This window comes from Pleurodeles waltl, chromosome 1_2 (genome assembly GCF_031143425.1).
Source record: "Pleurodeles waltl isolate 20211129_DDA chromosome 1_2, aPleWal1.hap1.20221129, whole genome shotgun sequence".
Classification (NCBI taxonomy): Eukaryota; Metazoa; Chordata; class Amphibia; order Caudata; family Salamandridae; genus Pleurodeles; species Pleurodeles waltl.
In genome coordinates, this window is record NC_090437.1 from 213584393 (window position 1) to 213608947 (window position 24555).

The 24555-nt window shown below is 46.7% G+C and overlaps 1 protein-coding gene across 3 annotated transcripts in view; it reads right to left on the bottom strand.

The window, feature by feature from the left end:
* The window catches only part of LOC138299526 (phospholipid-transporting ATPase ABCA1-like), a 2649159-nt gene that overhangs the window by 725742 nt on the left and 1898862 nt on the right, over window positions 1–24555 (bottom strand). For all 3 annotated transcript variants that reach the window (XM_069237840.1, XM_069237822.1, XM_069237830.1), the window contains one exon: window positions 5581–5701. In XM_069237840.1, the coding sequence (XP_069093941.1) occupies window positions 5581–5701 (121 nt within the window). The remainder of the gene's footprint in view (window positions 1–5580; window positions 5702–24555) is intronic.

Consider the following 24555-nt stretch of genomic DNA (forward strand, 5'->3'; position numbering starts at 1 on the left):
TCACAAAATAGATTAGCGAGTCGGAATTCGGAAAGCGTCTTCTCTTCCTAATTGCAAGTCGGAGTGCGATGTATGATTCTTTTGTGACCACATTCACGTTCACAAAACACAGTTAGTTCCAATTTCAAATTGGTGTTAACCCATTCACAAACAGGAAGGGGTCCCCTAATGTGAATATTAGCGAAAATATTTTTTCGGAACAGGCAGTAGTCTCACAGACCACTTCCTGCTCTGAAAAAATGAAGAGAACACTTTTCATTTTTGTTTTTGAAATGCAGCCCGTTTTCTTTGAAGGAAAACGGACTGCAATTCAAAAACAAAAAATTGCTTTCTTGAAAAGCAGTTACAGACTTGGTGGTCTGCTGTCCCCAGCAGGCCACCACCCCTGTGAGTGCAGCCATTCCCAATGGGGTCGCAAAATGCGATCTACCGCATGAATACTAATGAGTAGGTCATTTGTGACCCCATTGGGAATCACAAACAGTGTGAGGTACACTGTTCTACATATGGTTTTGCGACTCGCAATTTGGGACTCGCAAATGAGTTGCAAATTGCGAGTCGCAAAACTCTGGGTCATACATATGGCCCTAAATATCTTCCTCTGATGCACCTTTAAAGTTTCTAGCAGTTAAGGGCTTCTGCGAGTACGTAGAGGTCAAGGTTTTTGGCGCAAAGTCCTATTAACTCGAGGCTGGTGATAAACAAGGAGTAAGGATTATATTTCTCATAACACATCATCCATTGTATGTTTGTTGCACTGTAAAAAACACATATAGGGGGTCATTCTGACCCTGGCGGCCGGTGACCGCCAGGGTCACCGACCACGGGAGCACCGCCAACAGGCTGGCGGTGCTCCCGAGGGCATTCTGACCGCGGCGGTTCAGCCGCGGTCAGAAAGGGTAAACCGGCGGTCTCCCGCCGGTTTACCGCTGCCCCATTGAATCCTCCATGGCGGCGGAGCGCGCTCCGCCGCCATGGGGATTCAGACACCCCCTACCGCCATCCTGTTCATGGCGGGAAACCCGCCATGAACAGGATGGCGGTAGGGGGTGCTGTGGGGTCCCTGGGGGCACCTGCAGTGCCCATGCCAATGGCATGGGCACTGCAGGGGCCCCCGTAAGAGGGCCCCGCAAAGTATTTCAGTGTCTGCTTTGCAGACACTGAAATACGCGACGGGTGCAACTGCACCCGTCACACCCCTGCAACTACGCCGGCTCAATTCTGAGCCGGCGTCCTCGTTGCAGGGGCATTTCTGCTGGGCCGGCGGGCGCTCTTTCGGAGAGCGCCCGCCGGCCCAGCGGAAATGTTTAAATGGCCGCCGCGGTCTTTTGACCGCGGTGCGGTCATTTCACGGCGGTACCTTGGCGGACGGCCTCCGCCGTCCGCCAAGGTTAAAATCACCCCCATAATGTGGGGAATGTTATAACATACGTCTAAGCACAGTTTTTTGTACTAGAAGGGTACCCTTCCAGTAGAAACCTTGTGCAAATCATCACACACGCACCTTTGCACTGTAGCGCAAAAAGTGTGTGAGGCACCCTCGGAAGTCTGAAAGGAAGTCAGCACTGGACAAGAGAGCAGCACTGTCATATGTTAGTAGACATAGAGCTGCTCTGCAATTTCCTTCTAGTGCAATGGAAGGCAGCAACTTTGGTTGCTGGACTGCATTGCACAATAAATTAGTAAATATTCCCCATGTGTTTTTTGTGGAAAGTCACTTTTTACCTTTCAGCAAAGCTGGTAAATCTACCTACTCGTGCTGTATTGGGGTGTGAGAGATAGAATCAGTTTCATTACTTTCAATATATCAAGACAGAGACTAACAACTTTTGTAAAATCATTTTTGGGGCAAATTTAACAAAAATCTATACTCATAAATAAATGAAGTCACTGATAAATGTTACAATGCCACAGAGATTACTTTTCTAGACCTTCACAAAGCCAAAAATGGCCTTTTAATCTAAAAGCAGGCCTTAGTAAAATTGAGAGACAGTTTTGATCTCTAAATAATCAAGTTTAATTCTATTATTGCAGATACTTTCCAATTCTATAATTAGCACGGATTGCATTAATGCAATATGCACTTAGGCCTTGAGGACGCCTTGGCAGTATCTATGAACGTTTTAATTAATGTTAAAAGTAGATTTCAACATGTCAAAAATGGTTTGGACATGTGCTTGCTGCAGTTAGCACTACAAAAGCCCCCTTTGTAAAGGGACTAATGAGGGAGGTGCAACACCACACCAGAGCCCATATGTGACATCTCACTTTTTATGCCAGAAGTGCACTTTCTATGCCAGGAGACTGACAAAGGATTAACCATTTGATACCATCTTTAAAGGACACAGCACATTTAGTGGGAGAGTTTAGCGGTTTCCCAATGTTCAAAGTTGAAATATATCAGACAATCAAGCCCTATTAAAGCCAACCATATTGCAATATCACTAAGAATTGTATACACCATAGAAGAGACAAATCCCATACAGCCATAATCAGAGAACCCTTGTAGGCTCATGAAGCCAATGCCAGAAATACTGTAATCAGGGACAAGGACACTTAGGCCCGTATTTATACTTTTTGACGCTAAACTGCGCTAACGCAGTTTAGCGTCAAAAAGTTTAGCGCCGGCTAACGCCATTCTGAAGCGCCATGCGGGCGCCGTATTTATTGAATGGCGTTAGCCGGCGCTAGCAGACCGGCGCTGCCTAGTGTGCGTCGAAAAAAACCACGTACACCAGGCAGCGCCGGCGTTGGGAAAAATGGCATTAGGGCATCTTAAAATGGGGCAAGTCAGGTTGAGGCAAAAAAATCGCCTCCACCCGATTTGCGCCATTTTTAACGACGCCCAGACGCCATTTACATGACTCCTGTCTTAGTAAAGACAGGAGTCATGCCCCCTTGCCCAATGGCCATGCCCAGGGGACTTATGTCCCCTGGGCATGGTCATTGGGCATTGTGGCATGTAGGGGGGCACAAATCAGGCCCCCCTATGCCCCCCCAAAAAAAAAAAAAATAATAATTATACTTACCTGAACTTACCTGAATGTCCCTGGGATGGGTCCCTCCATCCTTGGGTGGGCAAGGGTGGCAGGGGGGTCCCTGGGGGCATGGGAGGGCAGCTGTGGGCTCATTTTGAGCCCACAGGTCCCTTAACGCCTGCCCTGACCCAGGCGTTAAAAAGAGGCGCAAATGCGGGGTTTTTTGCCCCGCCCACTCCCGGGCGTGATTTTTGCCTGGGAGTATAAATACGACGCATTTGCGTCGCAGTCATTTTTTTAGACGGGAACGCCTACCTTGCATCTCATTAACGCAAGGAAGGCGTTCACGCAAAAAAATGACGCTCATTCCTCATACTTTGGCGCTAGACGCGTCTAACGCCAAAGTATAAATATGGCGTTAGTTTTGCGCCGAATTTGCGTCGAAAAAAATGACGCTAATTCGGCGCAAACGGAGTATAAATATGCCCCTTAAAGTGTTCTACAGTGGATTCTGATAACCTCTTATGCTTGACACAAAAATATCCTTTCAGAAGTAAGTGAATTGAGTAGCATGCCCTTAATATTTACTGCTACTGAATTGAAGGAACTAAAATAGTACAAGGAACACATTTTTATTACATATTATTAGGACATTTCTGAACAGATAGTTACATAAATAATACTTAGAAAGCTTCAAAGAGAAAATTTCCTTATTTATTTATTGGCGAACAGTCAGTAGCACACCCCTTCCTAACTTCTTCCTTTCTTCAGAGCCACCTGATTTAAAGAGAAGGATGAAGATGGATAGGTCTGAGGAAATAAATGGCAGTCATGGGGTAAATCCCGCATGACAAGGTGATGGTACTCCTAGAGACTAAAACACACAAGAGGAGGAATGCTTGCAAATAAACTAAATCACAGGAAATTGCACTAGGTAGCATCCTAACCCACTGATTTACACACATTTTACCACTGTAGACAGAGTTCTTATGCAAATCAGTACCAACCCTCCCCCTCCTGTGAACAGTCCATCCTAAACTGCTAGGCAAGGTTCCCTCCAGTATGAACTTAAGCAACCCCAGACCATTTCGGCCTTGTTAGGTCTGATGGGTGAGATATAGCTTCCGCCCTATGACACAACGAGCAAGGGGCACATGCCTGGGCATCCTCTTGTCTCTTACAGTGTTACATCAAACACACAAAAAGTGAAGGAAGTAATTTATGCAAATCGTTAAAATAACTGGCAATTGAGTAGCAATGAACCCCATTGCTTTTTGCTTTCAGTACCACTTTAGAAAGAGGTCCACCTTTTCTAAATCTGCACTGAACCTCTGCCTCATAGGGACAGCCCACTCTAACCTACGAAATGATGCCCCTCCATAAGAGAACACAAACAGTGAGGTACAGCTTTAATTCAAGAGCACAACAGGCATAGGACCCACATCTGGGCGTACAGTTAGTCACTTAGGCATTATATCAAACTTACAAAAGATGATGGGAGCATTGTATCCAACTGATTTTCACACCCTATATCACTCTAGACAGAGACTTGTTTTATGCAAATCAGTATTGGCACTGTTCCTCATGGAAAAACATACTCATACCCCACACTATCCACACTGCCCCATATGCATGCAGCACAGGGGAATCCTGTAGATTCTTTAAGCCTAGGCTGTATCCACTTGAGGACTGCCACATTCATCTCTCTGGCATATCACAGGCCCCTGCAGCCCTGCAGAGTGGGGGGGGGGGTGCTGAGCTCCAGGGGGGCCCCTCCGCACAGTACCCTAGTCTGTGTGCTCCTGACTGAGTCTGGACAAGGACCCTTTCCATGTACTTATTTTGGGGGGAGTCCCTTCAAGTTTCTTTACACCACTGATTCAGCCCCATGATGGTACATCATAACCTTAGACTCATCAGGGGAACCTATGGAATGACTTAGTGGAACTAAACAACAGAATACAGATAGTGCAATTAGCATGCTAGTATTTGTCATGCCATAGTTTGGTTTACTCATAAATTAGGGGTGCTGGTTACTGCAGGCTCTTGTGGAAACTAAACCTTAGGAAGAGTTGGTATCGCCAACCAAATTTAAATTGTGTTCAAAGTGTTAAATATGTCATGTGTATAAACAATTTTTTGTGTATTTTTCTGCATTGAAAGTATTCTAGAAATTACTGAAACTTTCATGATGGCTGCAAGTTTAATTCTGTTATTTTTCAAGGCATAGGGCCTGTGTGCCTTGTCTTTACCCAGAGTGGGTTTGTAAACTGAGAATTCTGACTATATTGACTCTTCATGGGTGCCCCATTCAGCCTATGACTTATGACTATTTGTGAGAGTCTCAAGAGTCATAATTCCGCTCATCATATACCACTGCCTGCCATGTAAAATCTTCATTAAAATACATGTTGCCTAATTCCCCTTCTCCTTCCACACAATTCATCTAATATTTTTTAATTTACAGCTTAAATCAGTTATTTCCTTTCTCGTTAAAAGTTCTCATGCATCTCTCACCTACTATACAGGTGACTAATTTGAAAAGGAAAATATTCATAGTTATAAATTCAGAAAATTTTCTGAATCCAAAGTTCTTGATTACCTTTGTCAATTCACTTATCCTCAGAAGGTCCGAGTGTCCACCTCCACTGAGGATCCTGGCGCGCTCATGAGAAACATCTATGTCTTCATCCATTACTGACAGGGAATCAAGTTTCACAGGCCTGCAAGCATAAGGACAAGCATTGATTACAGTGTAGCCTTTATACCTTCAGATAATCTTTGAAGTGGTACAATTCTTTTATGCATTCACAGTGAGTAGAAAGTAATCACACTAGCATAGGCTATTCTGAGAGGTTAGATAAAGCTTTGTATTATATAACATAATATGAGAGATCAGTGACATCATGAGGAGGTACTATAGACCAGTTTTTCTTAACGTGTGGTCTGGGAACCCTTGGGGGTCAGCAAAACCCAGTCAGGAGGTCTGTGACTTTTTAGCAAATTGTGGCAAAATTGAGCTGATTCCAGAAGTCCCCTCACTTATAGCCCCCATTTTCAGCTGATACTGGTGTTTTCTGATTCTGACTGTGCCCTGGACACTGCTAACCAGTCCCAGGGCCAGTGTTCCATGTAAAATGGTATATGAAAATAGACATAATTATAATTGGCTCTGACAGCCTACCTATAAATCCCTAGTATAATGGAGAGCGTATAGGTTTAGGCACCCCAGGGTAGCTAGGGCACCATTGGGTGCACTGCAGTGGTCCCTGGTGTCATTAGAAAGGCAGGCCTGCCTTGCTGGCTGCATTTAAGTTAAAATTAAACTAAAATTTGAGTTTGGAATTAAAAGTATTTCCAAAGTCTCTAACTACCTTATTTTTACATATAAGTCACCCCTAGGTCTGCCCTATGTGCCCCAAGGGTTGGGTGCAGTGTAAATATAAGCAGGGACTTTATAATAAATGATTTATAAGCCCTGGTGAGGGAAAAGCAGCCAAATTAGTTTTTCCCCATTGTAGTCAAAGGGCTTTATAGGTTAACATTGGGAGACTTTATTTTAAAATAATAAAGTCTCATTTCCTCTAGAGATTAACTAAATATATCACATTTGCTACCAAATGAAATGGTATACTAAATCCAACATCTTGCCAATGTTGAATTTAAATTGCACAGGGAAATAGTTTTGGAACTCTTTATGAAAGTTACCAAATTCAGCCCTGCAGTGCCCTTTTCCGATTGGTCAGCCACTGACAGCCTGAGTCAGACTACCTTAATGAGGTGTGAAGTAGCCTGGGCTGAGACAAAGGAAGCATCTGGTGGGATGAGAACTGCTGGAGCAGATGGCAGAGCAGGGTGGGGGAAGAGTAGCCAAACTGGTCTTCAAAGGAGGGAAAGCCACTTGGGACAGAAACTGGACATTCCCCATTTATTGTTCCCCCAGACAAATGGGATCCCCAATAATTAGCTTAAGAGAGGGACTGGAAGGGGTGTGTTAAGGGAGACCTAGCCACACCAGTGGGTGGACGTCATCCACATCTAACCTCCAAGGATGAATTTCCTCTCTGTTGGGTTTTTCAAGAATGATGCTTTCTGAGATTGATTTTTGACACACTTCACAGGATGTGGTCCCCCCAGAGGGTATTGTCCTGCAACCCATTGGAAAGGTGCACCTCCCTGATTTCCAACCCAAGAGCAAGGATAAGTATGGCACTTGTGCCTGACAATTCTGAAACCTGCTGCAAGAAGATACTGGCGAAGAAGGACTGCCCTTCTGGACCCCTGGTCTGCACCTGGAGAACTGCACTCACAAGGACTGCACCAGCTGCACACTTTGGACTCCACCAAGAAAAGGACTTTGCCTTGCTTCTGCAACTCTAGGAGTGAACTTTCCTGTAAGCTATAGGTACAAAGGAACTGACTAGAGTCCTCTGCATCACGTCCTGCAAGAACAGGAGAGCTGACCAGTGTCCAGTGACCATTTGAGGATTCTGACCAGTGCAACCTGGGTATTGTAGTCCCAACACCCAAGTAGCAACTCAGATTTCTGGAACCTCAGGTCAAGTTTGTGGACACAACAAGAACCCAAAAAGACCTCTGGAACACGATTCAGAAGTTTGGAAAAGTTTGAAGCAACTGTTGTAAAATAATCCATAAGTTGGGAGGTGCATTGTGGGAGATGAAGTTCCAGACCAGAGAGGCAAACCAGAGCCTCGTAACCCTTGGCTGGTGCTAATGACCACATTCCTGATTCAAGAAACACTTCTGAATGTAAGTGTAACAGTGTTACATTGTGGGTGGCCTGAACTTTGGACTTTGTTCCTGTCCAGTGCGACCTTTTTTAACGCTTTGAGCGATATTTGCTTCTAAGCTCTGGTTTTACTTTTAACCTTTATATAACCTTTAAATATTATCTCTGGTTCCCCACATTGGATTTTTTATGATTTGGTGTCATTTTAAAGATAAACATGATTCCTATATTTATACATTTATGTCAGATTTATTTTGTTATGTTTTACTTATTCGCTATTTTATGGATATTAAATGATTTACACACCAGTCTTCTAAAGTAAGTCTAACTGCTTGCGGGCCAAGCTACCAAGGATTGAGCAAGGATTAATTTACTGAGACCTTGACTGGACCTAGTTTGTGTTTGTGTCCTATTGCTATGTGTAGGTAACTACCTGTCCTTACTAAAAATCCACTTTCTAACACACATAAAGTAATAGTAATAGGTTCATTAATAGAGTGTGTATAAATAAAGAGGCCTGATTTGGAGTTTAACTGTTGAGTAATTCAATGTCGAACATGACAGATATCCCATTTTCCTTATTACAAGTGCATTATATACAAGTGCACTTGTAATATGTTGGGCGGAATACCCGTCATGCCGAACTCTAAAGCAGGCATTAAGTTAGCACCTAAGATTGATTCATGAGAGCAGTGCATTTGCATCAAATTGCATATAGTATGGATGATGAGTGGTCTCAATTGACTTTAGAATGCTCCAACATTTCCATTAAAATTGACATTTTGATTTTGTTTACATTTGTCAATTAAATTAATATTTTCATTATTTGTGCATTTGTTTATTGAATACTTGTTTCTGTATTTTGTTTGTATTGTTTTGAGGTTCAGTCATGGAAAAAGATTAACCTGGGGTCCCTGGCTTCCAGGAATGACCCAGTGGGTGACTCCAGAATCCATTAATGATTCATTGGGGTTGGGGTCCCCTTATTTTAGTAATGATTAGGTATGGCCCAGGATAAGTCAAAAGGTTGAGCACCACTGATAATTGAAAATCCTGATTACATTCTACATCGACCGCCTCTGTCTTTCCATTGAGTGTATACGATGGAATGGGCCCTCTCTCTTATTACCTAACTTGTAGCTCAAGGCCCATTCAGCCTTAAATTGCGTCTGTACAGCGCAGCTGATAGGGAAATGGCCTCAAGTTTGCTATCGGCCATTACGTTTTGCTCATACATTCCTCACACTCTTTTCCCTGGCCACTTTCAGGGTCAGGCGAGGACGTCAATTTTAGTCTTACCATCTTTCAACAGTTCATGTTTAAAATGGTGTCCTTTCCTGCCCCGGCAGAGCTAATTAGTTCCATTGGAACCGCTATTCTTTCTGAATGTCTGTCTGATTTTCTATGGCTCCCCTAGCCTCCTAAATGAACCACTGCTAAATCAAGATTGAGCAATCTAGCTGCTGTTTGCAGCCATGCTGAGACTTGTATTGTGCAGCACCAAAGAAATGATTTAAAAAATGGGAAGTAGTCTTCAGTTGTTGCGTTACTTAATTGGCCATTGGGGAAGATTTCAAATGTTCATTCTCTTGCAGAGACATTGGGTTTGGCTACCTCTAAATATTCTGAAGGGTGGCCTTGCAAGAGATATTATGAACAGAGAAGGAACAGGGTTTTACAGAAGCACAATACATTCACCTTAAACTGGCCGTGTTAGGTTTTGTAAAAATAAATGATTTTCACAGGTACGTTTTCTTGTCAACATCAATGGGGCACAAGCACGTGCGGACATTCTAATCGAAAGAATTATGCTTTAGGGTCAAATTGCTGCTGTATTAACACTGCATATTTGTAGTGGGGGCCAAACTGACCCAAACAGAACACAGGTCGGGGACAATTAACAGGCATCGGGAAGTGTAGGGATGAAGGTCCTTGCGTAGCTGGGATGTTGTACCCCTCTGACCGACTCTTGAACTTCTACTGCGGAGACCACACATACGTCCAGTCTGAAAGTGCTCCAGTTAATGAGTTTTATCCTCCAGCAGATGAAAAGGCCAGGATGGGCAGGTGGTAGAGACAGAGGGTCATATTTACAAGAAAGTGGCGCACCAGTAGTGATGCGCCACTTTTCTTGCGGCCCCTTTGCATCCCTTAACGCCACCATGGCAGCGCCGTATTTACAATACGGCGCACCATGGCGCATGTTAGGGGCAATACCGTAATTTTTTTTACACTACTGTAATGCTATACTGGATTAGCGTAAAGAAAAAATTACTCTTATCCAGTATAGTGTTAAGAGGCCCATTGAAACCAAAGGGAGACTCATTTTAACGCCTGCTTTAAGCAGGCGTTAAAAATGTCACTAGAAATGGCGCAATGGAACCTTGTAGATTCCATTGCACCATTTTTAGTGATCCACTAAAGGGGGAACGCCCCTTTTGAATACATCATGCATATTATTATGCTTGATGTGGCGCAAAGAGTTTACAAGGTTTGCGCCACCTTGTAAATATGGTGCTATAGTAGTGGCCCGTTAGCATCACATTTGCTGCAAAAAAATTGCTGCAAATGTGGTGCTTAGGGGCGCAAGGGCCTTGTAAATCTGGCCCAAAGTGTGCTTCTCAGCACTTGGAGGTTGGTGGCTACTATCCCCTCACTAAGACTTCAGCAAAGACTGATTTGTTTGATAAGTCAATCAAGTGCAAGGCTAAAGTTCTTTTTAATTGTACCTGTGAGTGGCTGAATCTTGAACAGCCACAGTTCAGTGCCCCACAAATAGGGTCCCTTACTTGCATCTGTATTTATGTTGAGCATTGTGCATGAACTGTAGGTATGTAGTATGAGTGTACACATTTCGGAGTCTGCTGTATGAATTGTTCCCTCTTTGACAGAATGGAGGTTTCCTTTCAGGTTATTTTTGGAGACGTGACAACTCACATTTATTTTACCAGTTCAGCACTATAAAGCCCATCTCAGAAGTGTGTGATAATTCACGTTAACACCCCTCCAGGAAATATTCTGCTTCAGAACCAAGGATTTACTAGAATGGGGTTGTCCAAATCCACCCAGTGACAGTTTACCCCTGAGTAAGAAGCTGAAATGTGCCTGCCCGAATCTATAGTTCCATGGATATCAGTGTCATGCACATCGTGTCATGCCTAGAGCTATCTCAAAACATGAATTATCTCACTCAAGATACCTGAAGCATGTCTGTAACTTAGATTAGTTGCTGCCTTCTGCCCTTAAGTGAAGAACGTATTCCCTGCATTTGTTTGTTGGGAAATTGAATTTTAAACATGGCACACTTTGTGATTAGCCTGGCTCATAAGTGCTCCTTAGTTTGGATAGACCTTTGGAGGTCATTATCCCGCCTAATCCTTGGCTAGGCCTCAGTTGACAGAGAAGTCTTGTTGCAGTGCCATTCCTGGAAGAAGAGCTGTTGAAATGACCAAGAAAGAAGAGGTGCTTGCGTGACCTAGAGTGCAAGCATAAGGCTCAACTATCGGAGCATTGGGTTCAATGCGTCCTGAGGAAGTGAGCATACTGTGGAGCACTGAACCACCTGCAACCCACTAAGATTCACTGACTTAATAACATTTGCACTAAAGACATTTTGGGACAGTAGGGCAATATTTTACTGGTAGAGGAGGATGAAACCCTACTCAAGCAGCAATCGTAATTCTTGTGAGGGTGAAATATGAGCAAACCCCAAATTAACCTGTGCTTAACCCTCTGGTAGCTTGACACAAAAGCAGTCAGGCTTAACTTAGAGGCAATGTGTCGGTATTTACGCAGCACTTCAAACAATAACAGAGTGAAAACAACACAAGAAAAGTCTCACACCAATTTAGAAAAATAGACAAAAATGTAATACATTTTTTGAGGCCAAAACGACAAATATCCTATCAGTAGGACTGGAGACATGCAATTTTAAATATTTAAGTCAAAATAGTGCCTAAAAGAAAAAAACACAAACTGTGGTTATCTGGTCACGCTGGACCGGGGCAAAGTCACAAGTTCAGGCCAACCCTGATGGCATGCAGGCCAGATACAGCTATTACGTTAGGCTCACTGAAAAACAACACCTTAAATACAGGGTGCAGACTGTTGGAAATCCCGGCATCAAGGATGTGTTGTGAAGTGACAATTCAGAGGGCTGTGGGCGGTGATGCAAGGCCCTGTGTCCAAGATGTGTCACACAGCGGCAGTTCAAATGAAGCTGTCGACACCTCTTGCATTGGTAAATCCTCTGTCATCACCAAGGATGCTATTGATGAAGGCTTGCAGTGCAAAGTCCTGCATCAGCAAGCATCTTGCAGTCCCGGGTTGATAATTTTGAGAGGATTTTTGATCCAGTATATATCAAGGAACTGACTCTTTCATTATTGGTTACATTTACATTAATTGAGAACGCCCCTAATAATTCACCTCTGGTATTCACGCTAGATGAAGTTTTGGATGCACTGTGTAAGTGTGCAAGAGGGAAAGCTCCCAAACCTGATGGAATCCTGGTTGATGCTTTCTTAGGTCTGGGCAAGCTTTGGCCCCAATACTTACATGCATTTTTAATGCAGCAGCTAGGGGCAATTTTCCTTTCTCCTGGGCTAAGTCGATCATTGTGGCCATATATAAGAAAGGTGATGAAGCAGATCCAAAATGCTACCGCCCAATCTCCCTCCTAGTTTCCTTAGGAAAACTCTTGAGGAGGGCTGTTTTAAAGAGATTAGGGGCTTGGGCAACTGCTAATTCCATCTTGACTACGGCCCAGTATGGATTCAGAAAGGATATTGGGATGGTGGAGCAATGCCTAAACGTTGAACTCCTGATTGGAAAGTACACAAGAGCCAAGGTAGGATCGCTTCATTTTTGCTTTGCAGATCTCTCTAGTGTATTCGATCTAGTTATCCATTGAATCTTATGGCATATACTGCTTTCCTTTAGGGCCTCTTCGGAGCTCGTTAGCTTCCTTGTACACCCATAGAAGAACCTTTCAGCAAAAGTGTGGTTCTGCCTGAATGGTATGCTGACACTGGGGGGCGTGGCTGGAAGCTGATGTAGCAGCACGCGTAAAGCGGAGCTCCCGGCGGCCGCCGATTCTCGCACAAATAATCCTGTCTCCTGGACCCTGACAAAGGACAAGAAAAACATGTGGCACCTAACGACACCACCGGTGCACTGAGAAACGGTAACAGAAGAATCCAAAATAGTAATTTGATGGCTCCGCAGCCTTGAAACTGAAACGGATCGATGAGGCAAAATGGCGGCCCGCAAAGACGCAAGACTAAAAGCTGAGCGATGGCGGAGAGCTGAGGAGCCGCTCAACATCGGCACAGCAGGAAGTAACTGGAGCATGGAGAGCACGACCAAAGCCTGCGCCGGCCCCGGAGCAACAAACTAGACAAGCGGTAAGGGGTGCCGAAGGAGGGAGCCTGGGTAGAGAGCCAGACCTGGTGGCAGCGCAAGAGAGAGCCAGCGGGGGTGAGAGAAAGGCCGTGGGCGCTCGTCTCGACCCCTCCACCAGTGCGGAGGAGAGATGGAGGAGGCAGGGGGCCAGAAAACAACGTGAGGACCCGGCGGTGAGCCAGGGGGGCTCCGGGGACCCTGAGAATCATAGGCCGCAAACTGGTCAAACGGAACGACGCAGGGCCTGGTGGGACCCGGGAGAAGTCGGCCAGAGAAACAGAACAAGGCCCGCACCCCAGAAAAGAAATCTAGCAAGAAGCGAACACAACCAGGGGGAGAACGGAGAGGGCAGCGCAGGGGAGCGGATGCTGAAAGCATGACCGCGACCAGATGCCCAGCTTGCTAATGCGGGGCAGCACGAATTGTGGAAACGGCATCACGCACTGCCAGAAAGGGGGAAAGTAAGCAGAACTCTCCCCACCACAAGACATAGAATAAAGGACATCAAAGACACAAGCAGCCCAGGCGGGGGCCCGCACACAACGAAGCAAAAACACTGCATCCACTGAAAATGGGCAAACCCAAGAAACGTTAAGGCCCAGGAGAAGACAGCAGCTCAACAAAAGAAGGAACACACAGGGAGGCCAATGGAGGCACCACCTTAGACACTCTGTTGCAGGCAATCCAAGCATCTAGAGAAGCCCTGGAACTCAAAATAGACACCCTATCTGTAGACCTGACGCTACCAAGAGATGATCACAGGAAGCTGACCGACAGAGTGGCAGCCAATGAAAAATCACTAGAACGACTTACTCCTGAATGTAAGACATTCTCCAAAACCGCGACCACTTTGATGTCCAGGGTTAAAATACTTGAGTCACGTGCAGGGGATGCCGAAAATAGGGCACGGCAGAGCAACCTGCGCTTGGTGGGCATCCCCGAAAAATCAGAACACGAAGCACCAGACGTAGAATCCTTCCTTGAGCAATGGATATGTAAGGAAATAGCACCAGAGGGCCTAAAACAGCACTTCGCAATAGAAAGAGCCCACAGGGTGCCGGCGAGGCCTCCCCCATCTGGTGCTAGACCGCGCCCGATTGTAGCAAAACTCTTGCATTTCAAGGACCAAGACTTTATCCTGTCCCAAGCACGGAAAAAGGGCAAGGTCAAGATGAGTGGACAACGAGTAATGATCTTCCCGGACTTTATTAAAGACACTCAGAAGCAAAGAGCCACTTTTCTGAAGGTCAAACGGTGCCTTAGAGAAAAAGGCATCCAGTATGCCATGCTATTCCCTGCCAAATTAAAGGTCGCCATCAATAATGACACACTTTTCTTCATGACGCCACAACAGGAGCGGGAATGGTTGGACGAGCAAGGCCCGACAGAACAACAATACAGGGAAGGAGAGAGCAGAAAAAGAGGGGGGCCCTCCCTGCGGCGAGAGAAGCGCATGTTGGACATGACCCTGCCGCTCCCTCAAACATACGGGGAAAAACAAGAAGCTGTGAAGGCAGTGGCATCCCTGGGACATGGAGGTGCTACCTCCCCACACCGGACCGAATCGTTGTCAGAACAGGACTCAGGACCTGATGAAATCTCCAGCTCATCACAGGACACAGCGAAGGCCTCCTGCGAATCACCCCCTGGATATTAGACAAGATCATCTGACACACCAAAACAGGACATCCGCGTGCCCATGCGAGAGCCAGAGAAACAAGGATGGACGGCATACGACGGATGCACAATAGTAGGAAATGCCAGACAGCTTAATAGACCATGACTTCAACCACCGACAATGATGTAGCAGAGCAAACCTCACAGCTGTAGGGTTATGCCGCAATCCACTCACCACAAGTATAAGCGGGGTATGGGGACACCGGGGAGAAGACACATGGAATGTCAAACATAGCCGATGAGTCGAGGCTTGAGGGCTAGGCACACGGCCAAAGCTTAGCCCCCCCTATACATATATACAATCGTCAGCAAGTTGGGGACAGTTTGGATGGGGAAAGTTCTCACACCGGTCCTGGGGATAGGGAGTTTGGTTTACAAAAAAGTGGTTAAGTTAGTAGTTAGGGAGTTTCAAATAAGGGGAATAGACTCATATGGAAGAATCAACCGACAAAGCTCCAGGGCACTATCACACACGAGGCGAGGGCATGGGCACAGGCACACCAAAGACTCACTTATAACTAGAACATATGGAAAAACGCTAGATTACAAATTCCTTACATGGAATATAAGAGTACTGAATGGCCCAGCTAAACGATACAGGGTATATAATCAACTCAAAAGGCGAGGGGTGCATATAGCATTCCAGCAGGAGACCCATCAGATAGGGAAAGAAGTAACAGCTCTGTCGAAAAGATGGAAAGGGCAGATATATGCCACAGACTACTCGGCATACGCACAAGGGGTCCTGATATGGATACGCCCGGGGACTCCTTTCCAAAAAACAGATACGATAATAGATAGGGACAGGCGCTATGTGCTGGTCAAGGGTCGACTAGGGGGAAGGGACATCACAGTGGCAGGAATTTATGCCCCTAACCAGGACCAGAGCTCTTTTCTGCAGGCACTGTCCCATACCTGGGGTCCCCACTTGACTCAGACAACAGTGGTGGGAGGAGATTACAACTGTGTGTCAGACACGGTCTTAGACAGATCTCATCCACCCTCGGAGTCCTCCCCTATACACAGGACAGCCAAGAACTTCACAGACTGGAAGAGGAACTGGGGACAGATTGATACATGGAGGCACCTCCACCCGCGAGAAAGGGACTATTCGTTTTATTCACCTATGCATGACCTACACGTCCTTCTGGATGCAATCCTGACTTCCCCGGATGTGAATAGCATGGTACGCACTGCGGAATTTATATACCGCACATTATCGGATCACAACCCACTACTGCTCATTCTAGACTGTCGGAGAGACCGCTTCCCTATACCAGACTGGCGAATGAACGTAGAATCACTAGAGGATAGTGCCTGTCGACAAACCATCAGAGAAGTAATCAAGGAGTTTTTCACACATAACACAGGCTCGGCCTCCTCCCAAATGCAAGAATGGGAGGCGTTCAAGGTGACAATAAGGGGGCACTGCATAGCAGGAACGCAGGGGGTTGAGAGGACAATAGTAGGGGAAATTGATAAACATGAGAAAACACTGAGAACCTTGGAGCGAAATAGGCCAGACAACACAGACCTGGCACCCAAAATATCAGAGACCAAATATAAGATAACAAGCGCCCTTGAAAAACTCAGGCGATTCGATTATAGGAAATACATCAGTATACAACACAGGGAGAGGGACAAAGCAGGAGCATTACTGGCCTGGCTGGCGTCTCCGCCGAGGCAGCAATCCCTGGTGATGGAAATAGAGACTGCGGAGGGTAGGAAATTATATGGTCAGGGAGAAATCAATGCCAGCTTCGCCAAATACTATGCAGCACTATATGCCTCCCCCTCGGAACCACTAGAACCAGACCGACTGAGATGTTTGGAAAACGTCCGGTTTCAGACCCTGAATGAAAAGTACCAGCAACTGCTGGGGGAGGTGATAGCCCCACGGGAGGTGACTGCAGTGATGGAGGCAATGGCCAGAGGGAAAGTACCAGGAACAGATGGGCTACCAGCAGAATTCTTTAAAGAGTACGTGGACCTACTAGCGCCACGGCTCAGTAACATATATGGAGAGGCATGGGAGAGTGGTAAACTGCCCAGATATACCAATAAAGCCATTGTGGTCCCATTACCAAAACAAGATTGTCCGTCTACAGACGTAAGATCATACCGTCCACTATCTATGTTGAATATGGACTATAAAATATTGAGTCGTATTCTTGCCACCAGGCTGATGCCCCACATGGAAACATTAATCCACCCCGACCAAACAGGTTTCATACCAAACCTCAACACAGCCATAAACATTAGAAGACTGATAGGAATAATGCAATTGGGTTCCCCAAACCTCTCCACCGCTGCAGTGCTGGTAGTAGATATTGAGAAGCCTAAGACGGGACTATCTACAAATAATAATGAGCAAGATGGGCCTGGGACCGGTGTTCCTCAAGTGGTCTAGACTGTTATACACCACCCCCACAGCAAGAGTTTGCACGGGGCGTACAATATCAAATTCATATGATATAGGGAGGGGCACCAGACAGGGTTGCTCGTTATCACCGCTACTGTTCGCCATTGCAGTAGAACCATTGTCGTTGATGGCCAGAACAGGGGAACACTATGAGGGAATAACTATATGGGAAAGAACGCACCAGATTGCACTCTACACCGACGATATGATACTATTTATAAAGGACCCGAACAAGGATCTTCCCAAAGTCATGTCCCTGCTGGACTGGTTCGGGAGTATATCGGGCCTCCATATCAACTGGCAGAAATCCCTTCTTTTCCCGCTGCAGAAAGGGACCCCCAGATCACAACCATCCAGAACATGGGATGGTCTCCGACAATTTTCAGGTATCTTGGCGTGAAAATATATCATGAACTGGGAGATCTGCTAGAAGGAAATGTGAACCAAGCTGTACGGGCATTAAAAACAACCACCCAGTTCTGGAAGACATTGCCCCTCTCAGTGACCGGCCGAGTGGCTTTGATAAAAATGGTGGTGTTACCAAGAATGCTATATGGCTTCACGACACTGCCGGTGTTGATACCCAGAGCAACCTTGAGGGAAATTAACTCCATTATTACTAGCTTCATATGGGGGGGGCGGAACGCCACAGACTGTCCCTGCACAAACTGCAGCAACCCACAGCAGAAGGCCGACTAGCAGCTTCTGATGTGGAACTATACTATTTGGCGGGACAGATCCAATGGCTGGCAAAAGAATGGCACACAGTAATAACAGTAGAGGCAGAAAACCCAGGGAGAGAGGCAATAGCAACAACTCTTGCAGGGATACTATAAGCCCAAGGGGGAAGGAAGGAGACAAAATCACTGGAACATCAAGTCATGAATGCATGCTGGAAATGTAGCCTGCAGTGTGCGCGAGTTAAGTCCCCATACTCACCGAAAATTCCCCTGAGATTCCTGACTTTACTCCCCGGTGGCAGCTCTATAACAGGGATCCAGAAATTAGAGACGCATGGAATAACCATGATAGGAGAACTCTACAGGGAAGGGGAGCTCATGACATATGTGGACATGATGGCACACTGCGGGGTCCCGCCCGGGATGTTCCTCACACATAGATCCCTAACAGCTCTGATACAACGACACTGGAAGCAGGGACTAAGGGAACCACCCACACACGCAGGAAGCCACACCATCTGCACAATTGGGGGAGATAACAAGGTACTGTCCACGATATACAAAACACTGCAAACAGAAGCACTAACCTCTCTAGAAACTCTAAAAACCCAATGGCAGGCAGATATTGGGGAACACATAGAAGATGAACGGTGGAGTAACATCACAGCCGAGGTCTACAAAGTATCTAGGAATGCCCGGTTCAAATTGATAAACATATACATATACCATAGAGCATACCTGAGCCCAGCCAAAATAGCATCAATGTACAAAAACACAAGCAGCGCATGTCCTAGATGTACAGAAATCGGGGCAGACTTACTGCACATGCTGTGGACCTGCAGAGAGTTGAAAAACTACTGGGAAGAGGTAATTAGAGATACCAAAACAATCACAGGAAGGAAGTTGGTGAGAACCACAGCGGTAGCGCTACTAGGAAGCTTTCTCAGACCCCACTAAAAAAAATGAAGAATAAATTCATAGACTTAGCACTAATCTTAGGAAGAAGGAAAATCACAATGAACTGGAAAGGCCCCAGAGAACCAAGGGTTCAAACGTGGAAGGACACCTTGATTAAATAGGCTGAAGCAGAAGGAGAGGCGCTACGCCTAGAGTTGACAAAAGGAATGGGAAATGCAGAGGGGGCACAGCACTGGGACAACTTGCCAGACTGTCTGAGAAACCCGACCGATGACTTTCAGGGGCAGGACATCTCTTTGGAGGAGTCAGACTCAACTGAGAACAATAACATGGACTAGCAAACAGGCTCGCCCCATGCCAGACAACAAATAACCAACAGCTTGAGCCAGAGTGGCAGCGCCTAGGAGGAGGGAGCACTGAGATCCGGTTTGAACAGATGTAAGGGAGGGGGAAGGGGGAGGAAGGGAACGTAATTAACGATATGTAAGAATGAAACAAAATAATAAAAACATATTAAAAAAAATAGAATAAGGCAAGGTGTTCGGCAGGGATGTGTATTGGCTCCCTTCTTATTTTAGTATTTATAAATGCTACAGTCTCTGCAGGTCAATGTTCTGATTGTTGCTTGTCGCCCTGTACCTGTATTTCTCTATGCAGATGATGTTGTATCAAGGGCTGTGGTCGGACTCCAGAGATTAATAGACTCCTTTGCAGATTTCATGGCCTCTAGGAAACTAATAATTAATAAGTCAAAAACATTTACAATGACCTGTGAGACAATGTCCAAGAATGTAAGATCGTTTTACCTTGAGAGGGCCCAGATAGCAAAGGTTAAGTCCTCTGCTATTTAGGTGTCTTTTCAACTTCTAAGGCTTCCTGGACAGATCATCAAATCAATGCTAGGTTGCAGATGAAAGAGCCTGTGAGTATTTTTTTAGGTTCACCAGTAACTTGAGCAGTTGCCCCATTAAAGAGATGGTCACAATTATTAAAACGAAGGCTGTATCTGCTGCAACTTATAGTGGAGGGGTGTGGGGTTATGAGGTTACTAAATCTCTGTAGGCCAAGACATTTTTGTTTTTTGAGGTGACTGCTGTGTACCCCACCTTTGGCACTGTCTACCATATTGCATAGAGAAGTAGGTATGGATCACGTGGGTGATATTTTGTTGCTCTTAGTATGGACAAACCGGAAACAGAAATAACAAAGAAAATCATACAGGATTGCCTTACCTTGGACCATGCTTTAAAAATTATATTGTTGTCCTTTGTCAAAAAACACTTAAAACAGTTCTAAGTCTTCCAGGACTTGCAGACCCAGCCAAGATTTTAAAGCTGGAGAAAGCAGCAATAAAGGCTATTATGTTAGATGCAAGGGCAAGGAAAAGAGCCACTGACGATGAGAAGAAACAATCAGTGGTAACATATACGTCCCACACTCTACTCACAGGCTGTCAACCCTCTCTCATCTGGGTGACAAACTATCAGCATTGTTATGTCTTGACTAGACCACGGTTGAGTAAAGTACATTAGCTTATTGCGTATTGTTAGAAATGGGGTCTTTGGTTGACAGTCAGGTTACCCCCTGTTCAAGCAAGGACCCTCACTCTAGTCAGGGTAAAAGAGAATCACCCTCAGCTAACCCCTGCTTACCCCCTTGGTAGCTTGGCAGAGCAGTAGGCTTAACTTCAGAGCGCTAGGTGTAAAGTATTTGTACCAACATACACAGTAACTTAATGAAAACACTACAAAATGACACAACACCAGTTTAGAAAAATAGGAAATATTTATCTAAACAAAACAAGACCAAAACGACAAAATTCCGACATACACAATCAAGTTATGAATTTTTAGAGATTTAACTCAAAAATAGCGCTTAGAAACAAAAATGCTTTGATGAGATGTTAACACGGCGTCGTGACGGAGTTGTTCCCAACAAGCCGACACCAGTGGCGCCGGACACGGAGTCGTGTAGACCCCCAAATACAGTACCTTTGGTGAAGAGTGAAAACAAGCCGATGCGCGAAGTCGGGGATTGCGGTGTCTGTGCGAATCGTTGAATCCATGCACTTCGAGCGGTGTCGGTCACGACGTGGTGCGGTGACTTCCACGGAGTCGCGGACTTCAGCGGGGCTGCTGCGGCGTCGGGGCTGCGAAGAGCGTTCCAGCTAAGGTCACGTCGTCGGGTGCAGGCGGCGTTACCGGATTCAGCAGCGGCGTCGGTCCGGAGTCGTCCGAAGTCGATTTCCTTGGATTTCCACCAGCTTTCTTTTCAAGGGCCCAGGGACTGGATAGGGCACCACTTGTCGGGGCAGGAGTCTCTCCAGAGACTCCAGGTGCTGGCAGAGAGAAGTCTTTGCTGTCCCTGAGACTTCAAACAACAGGAGGCAAGCTCTAAATCAAGCCCTTGGAGATTTCTTCACAAGATGGAAGGCACACAAAGTCCAGTTTTTGCCCTCTTACTCTGGCAGAAGCAGCACTGCAGGAAAGCTCCACAAAGCACAGTCACAGGCAGGGCAGCACTTCTTCCTCAGCTATCAGCTCTTCTCCAGGTAGAGGTTCCTCTTGGTTCCAAAAGTGTTTCTAAAGTCTGTAGATGTGGGTGCCCTTCTTATACCCATTTTAGTATTTGAAGTCGCCTTTCTTCAAAGGGGACTCACACCTACTCGTGAAATCCTGCCTTGCCCAGGCAAGGCATCAGACACACAGCAGGGGGTTGGAGCCGGCATTGTCAGAGGCAGGCACAGTCCTTTCAGATGAGAGTGACCACTCCACCCCTCCCTCCTAGCAGTGATGGCTAATCAGGAAATGCAGGTTACACCCCAGCCCCCTTTGTGTCACTGTCTAGTGCGAGGTGAAAAACAACCCAACTGTCAAACTGACCCAGACAGGGAATCCACAAACAAGGCAGAGTCACAGAATGGTTTAAGCAAGAAAATGCTCACTTTCTTAAAGTGGCATTTTCAAACGCACAATCTTAAAATCAACTTTACTAAAAGATGTATTTTTAAATTGTGAGTTCAGGGACCCCAAACTCCACATGTCTATCTACTCTCTAGGGGAATCTACACTTTAATCATATTTAAAGGTAGCCCCCATGTTATCCTATGAGAGAGACAGGCCTTGAAACAATGAAAAACGAAATTGGCAGTATTTCACTGTCAGGACATAGAAACCACATTACTATATGTCCCACCTTATCCATACACTGCACCCTGCCCTTGGGGCTACCTAGGGCCTACCTTAGGGGTGCCTTACATGTAAGAAAAGGGAAAGTTTAGGCCTGGCAAGTGGGTACACTTGCCAAGTCGAATTTACAGTGTAAAAATACACTTACAGACACTGCAGTGGCAGGTCTGAGACATGATTACAGGGTTACTTGTGTGGGTGGCACAACCAGTGCTGCAGGCCCACTAGTAACATTTGATTTACAGGCCCTGGGCACCTCTAGTGCACTTTACTAGGGACTTAACAGTAAAACAAATATGCCAATCATGGAGAACCAATTACGTACATATTTTACACGGAGAGCATAGGCACTTTAGCACTGGTTAGCAGTGGTAAAGTGCTCAGAGTTGAAAAGCCAACAGCAACAGGTCAGACAAAAATAGGAGGCAGGAGGCAAAAAGACTGGGGATGACCCTGCATAAGCAAAAGTCCAACACGACCCCCTACCAGCCTAAGGCCAGGGGAGAACAATCAATACCTTGATTTACTTCCCTGATTGGGGCGATAGAACAAGGATCCAGGCCCACAACAGCAGGGGCATGTTCCAGTTCTACGCCTTCCTGACTCCAGTTGGATTCCTCTGTCCATACTCTCAGGGCCCACTAAGCTAACCCATGGGGAACCCTTCTCCACATCTGCAGACACCATCTGTGCAGCACCTAACTTTACTTTGCTCACAGATGTATTGCAATGGGCATATAGTACCACTAGGGCCAACACAGTGGTGTTGCCCACTCCACCCCTGGGGTGTGACTCTCGTCCCACACCCAGGGGCAACTCTGTCCACCAGGACAGCAAGCCACAGTGACCCCTGATGACTGTCAGGGATGAGAGCCTGACCTCAAGCCTCTCCACCCACTGTGACTGTGGACAGTGGGGGGCGGTAGCCCCAGGTGCCTGACACCCTTTGACCACTCTCCCTTCCACCAGGTCAGAGAAGATAACCTGACCCTGGTCCTCCCCTCTGGGGCTCTGTACCCTCCCTCCAGGAGCGGCACCCCCAGAGTAAAAAATTGTCAGGGTGCTTGTAAAAGCAGTCCTGCACAATTCTTCCACCAGTGTAGGGATGTTAACCTGCAACTGATCCTCCAACGTGGGGTCTGTACCTTCAGGTTGGGCCAGGGGTGAGGCTTCCCTCCCCCTGCCCTCTCTTATGGGGTCCTGAACCACCCAACTAGGAGTGGCCCCCCCAGAAGACAACATGGTAGGGGCACTGTTAGAAGTCGCCCCTTCCTCCAGGTCAGGGGGGACACCCTGAACCTGGCCTTCCAATCCAGGGTCTGTACCCTTAGATTGCTCTGGGGTCAGGGGTGAGTCTTTCTCTCCCCTTCCCCTACTCTCAGGGTTCTGCACCCACCCCTCAGGGAGAGTACCCCTTGAAATCACACCAGGGGGGGTGATTGGGCAAACAGCCCCCCGTTCAGGTCAGGGTTTATCCCCTGCACCTGATCCTCCAGTCCAGGGTCTGTACCCACAGACTGGACCACTGCCTGGCAACCCAGGAATTCCTGGGGGGCATACCTACCCCCCACCAGGTCAGAGTTTACCCTCTGAACCTGGTCATTCAACCCAGAGTCACCACCCTGCAGTTGAACCACTGCCTGGCACACCAGGACTTCCAGGGGGGCACACTTACCCCCCTCAAGGGACACACTGTCCCCAACGGCCACACAAGAGTCTGGCTGGCACAGGTCTCCTGACCTCTGCCCATCTGACAGAGTCTGGATTCCCCCCAACCCAGAAATGGTCTTACCAAGGTCATTCCTGGGGGGCTCTGCTCTCAGAGCTGACCCCTGACCCTCCAGGTTCTCCACTGGGGTCCGCAACCCCCTCTCAACCCTCTGTCTGGACTTCTGCACCCCCTCACTAGGAGTGGTACTGCCAGACACCAGAACTGGTGGGACACTGGCTACAGCCGCCCCCCCCCCAAGTTCTCCTGACACTGTGGGCTCTCCCTCAACAGATGGCCCTATGGTACAGGCTAGGCTCCCCTCCTGGTGTTCCCTCATGGAACCCTCCAGGACCTGGGACTGGATCTCGGGCACCTTGGACCTCAGCCCAACCCCATTCCCTCTCCTCAGAGACTGGATATGGGGTCCCTCACCCATCCCACTACACTGGGACCTACCTGGGACACTACAATCCTTCCCTACCTCACCTGGTTGGGAAATACCTAGACCACTCCTCTCAGGAGCCCCTCCAAATGCCTCTTCAGACTCTCTGGTACTCACCAAGAGGTCTGCCTCCATTGTAAGCTCCCTGGGGTCAGAGAACTCACACTCCACCTGGTGTTGGCATAGCTCTGGAAAATAAGGACTAGACATATGCTCTCCAGCAATTACATCACTCAGCCCCTTACATGAATTAACCAAAGTACCCTTCACCCAACCATCCAGTGACTCTGCTTTGAAAAAGCACCCCACATCACCCTCCTGAGACTGGTGAGACAGTACCTGACTGTCCCTGACACTCAACCCACACTCTTCTGGGATGTCTTCAC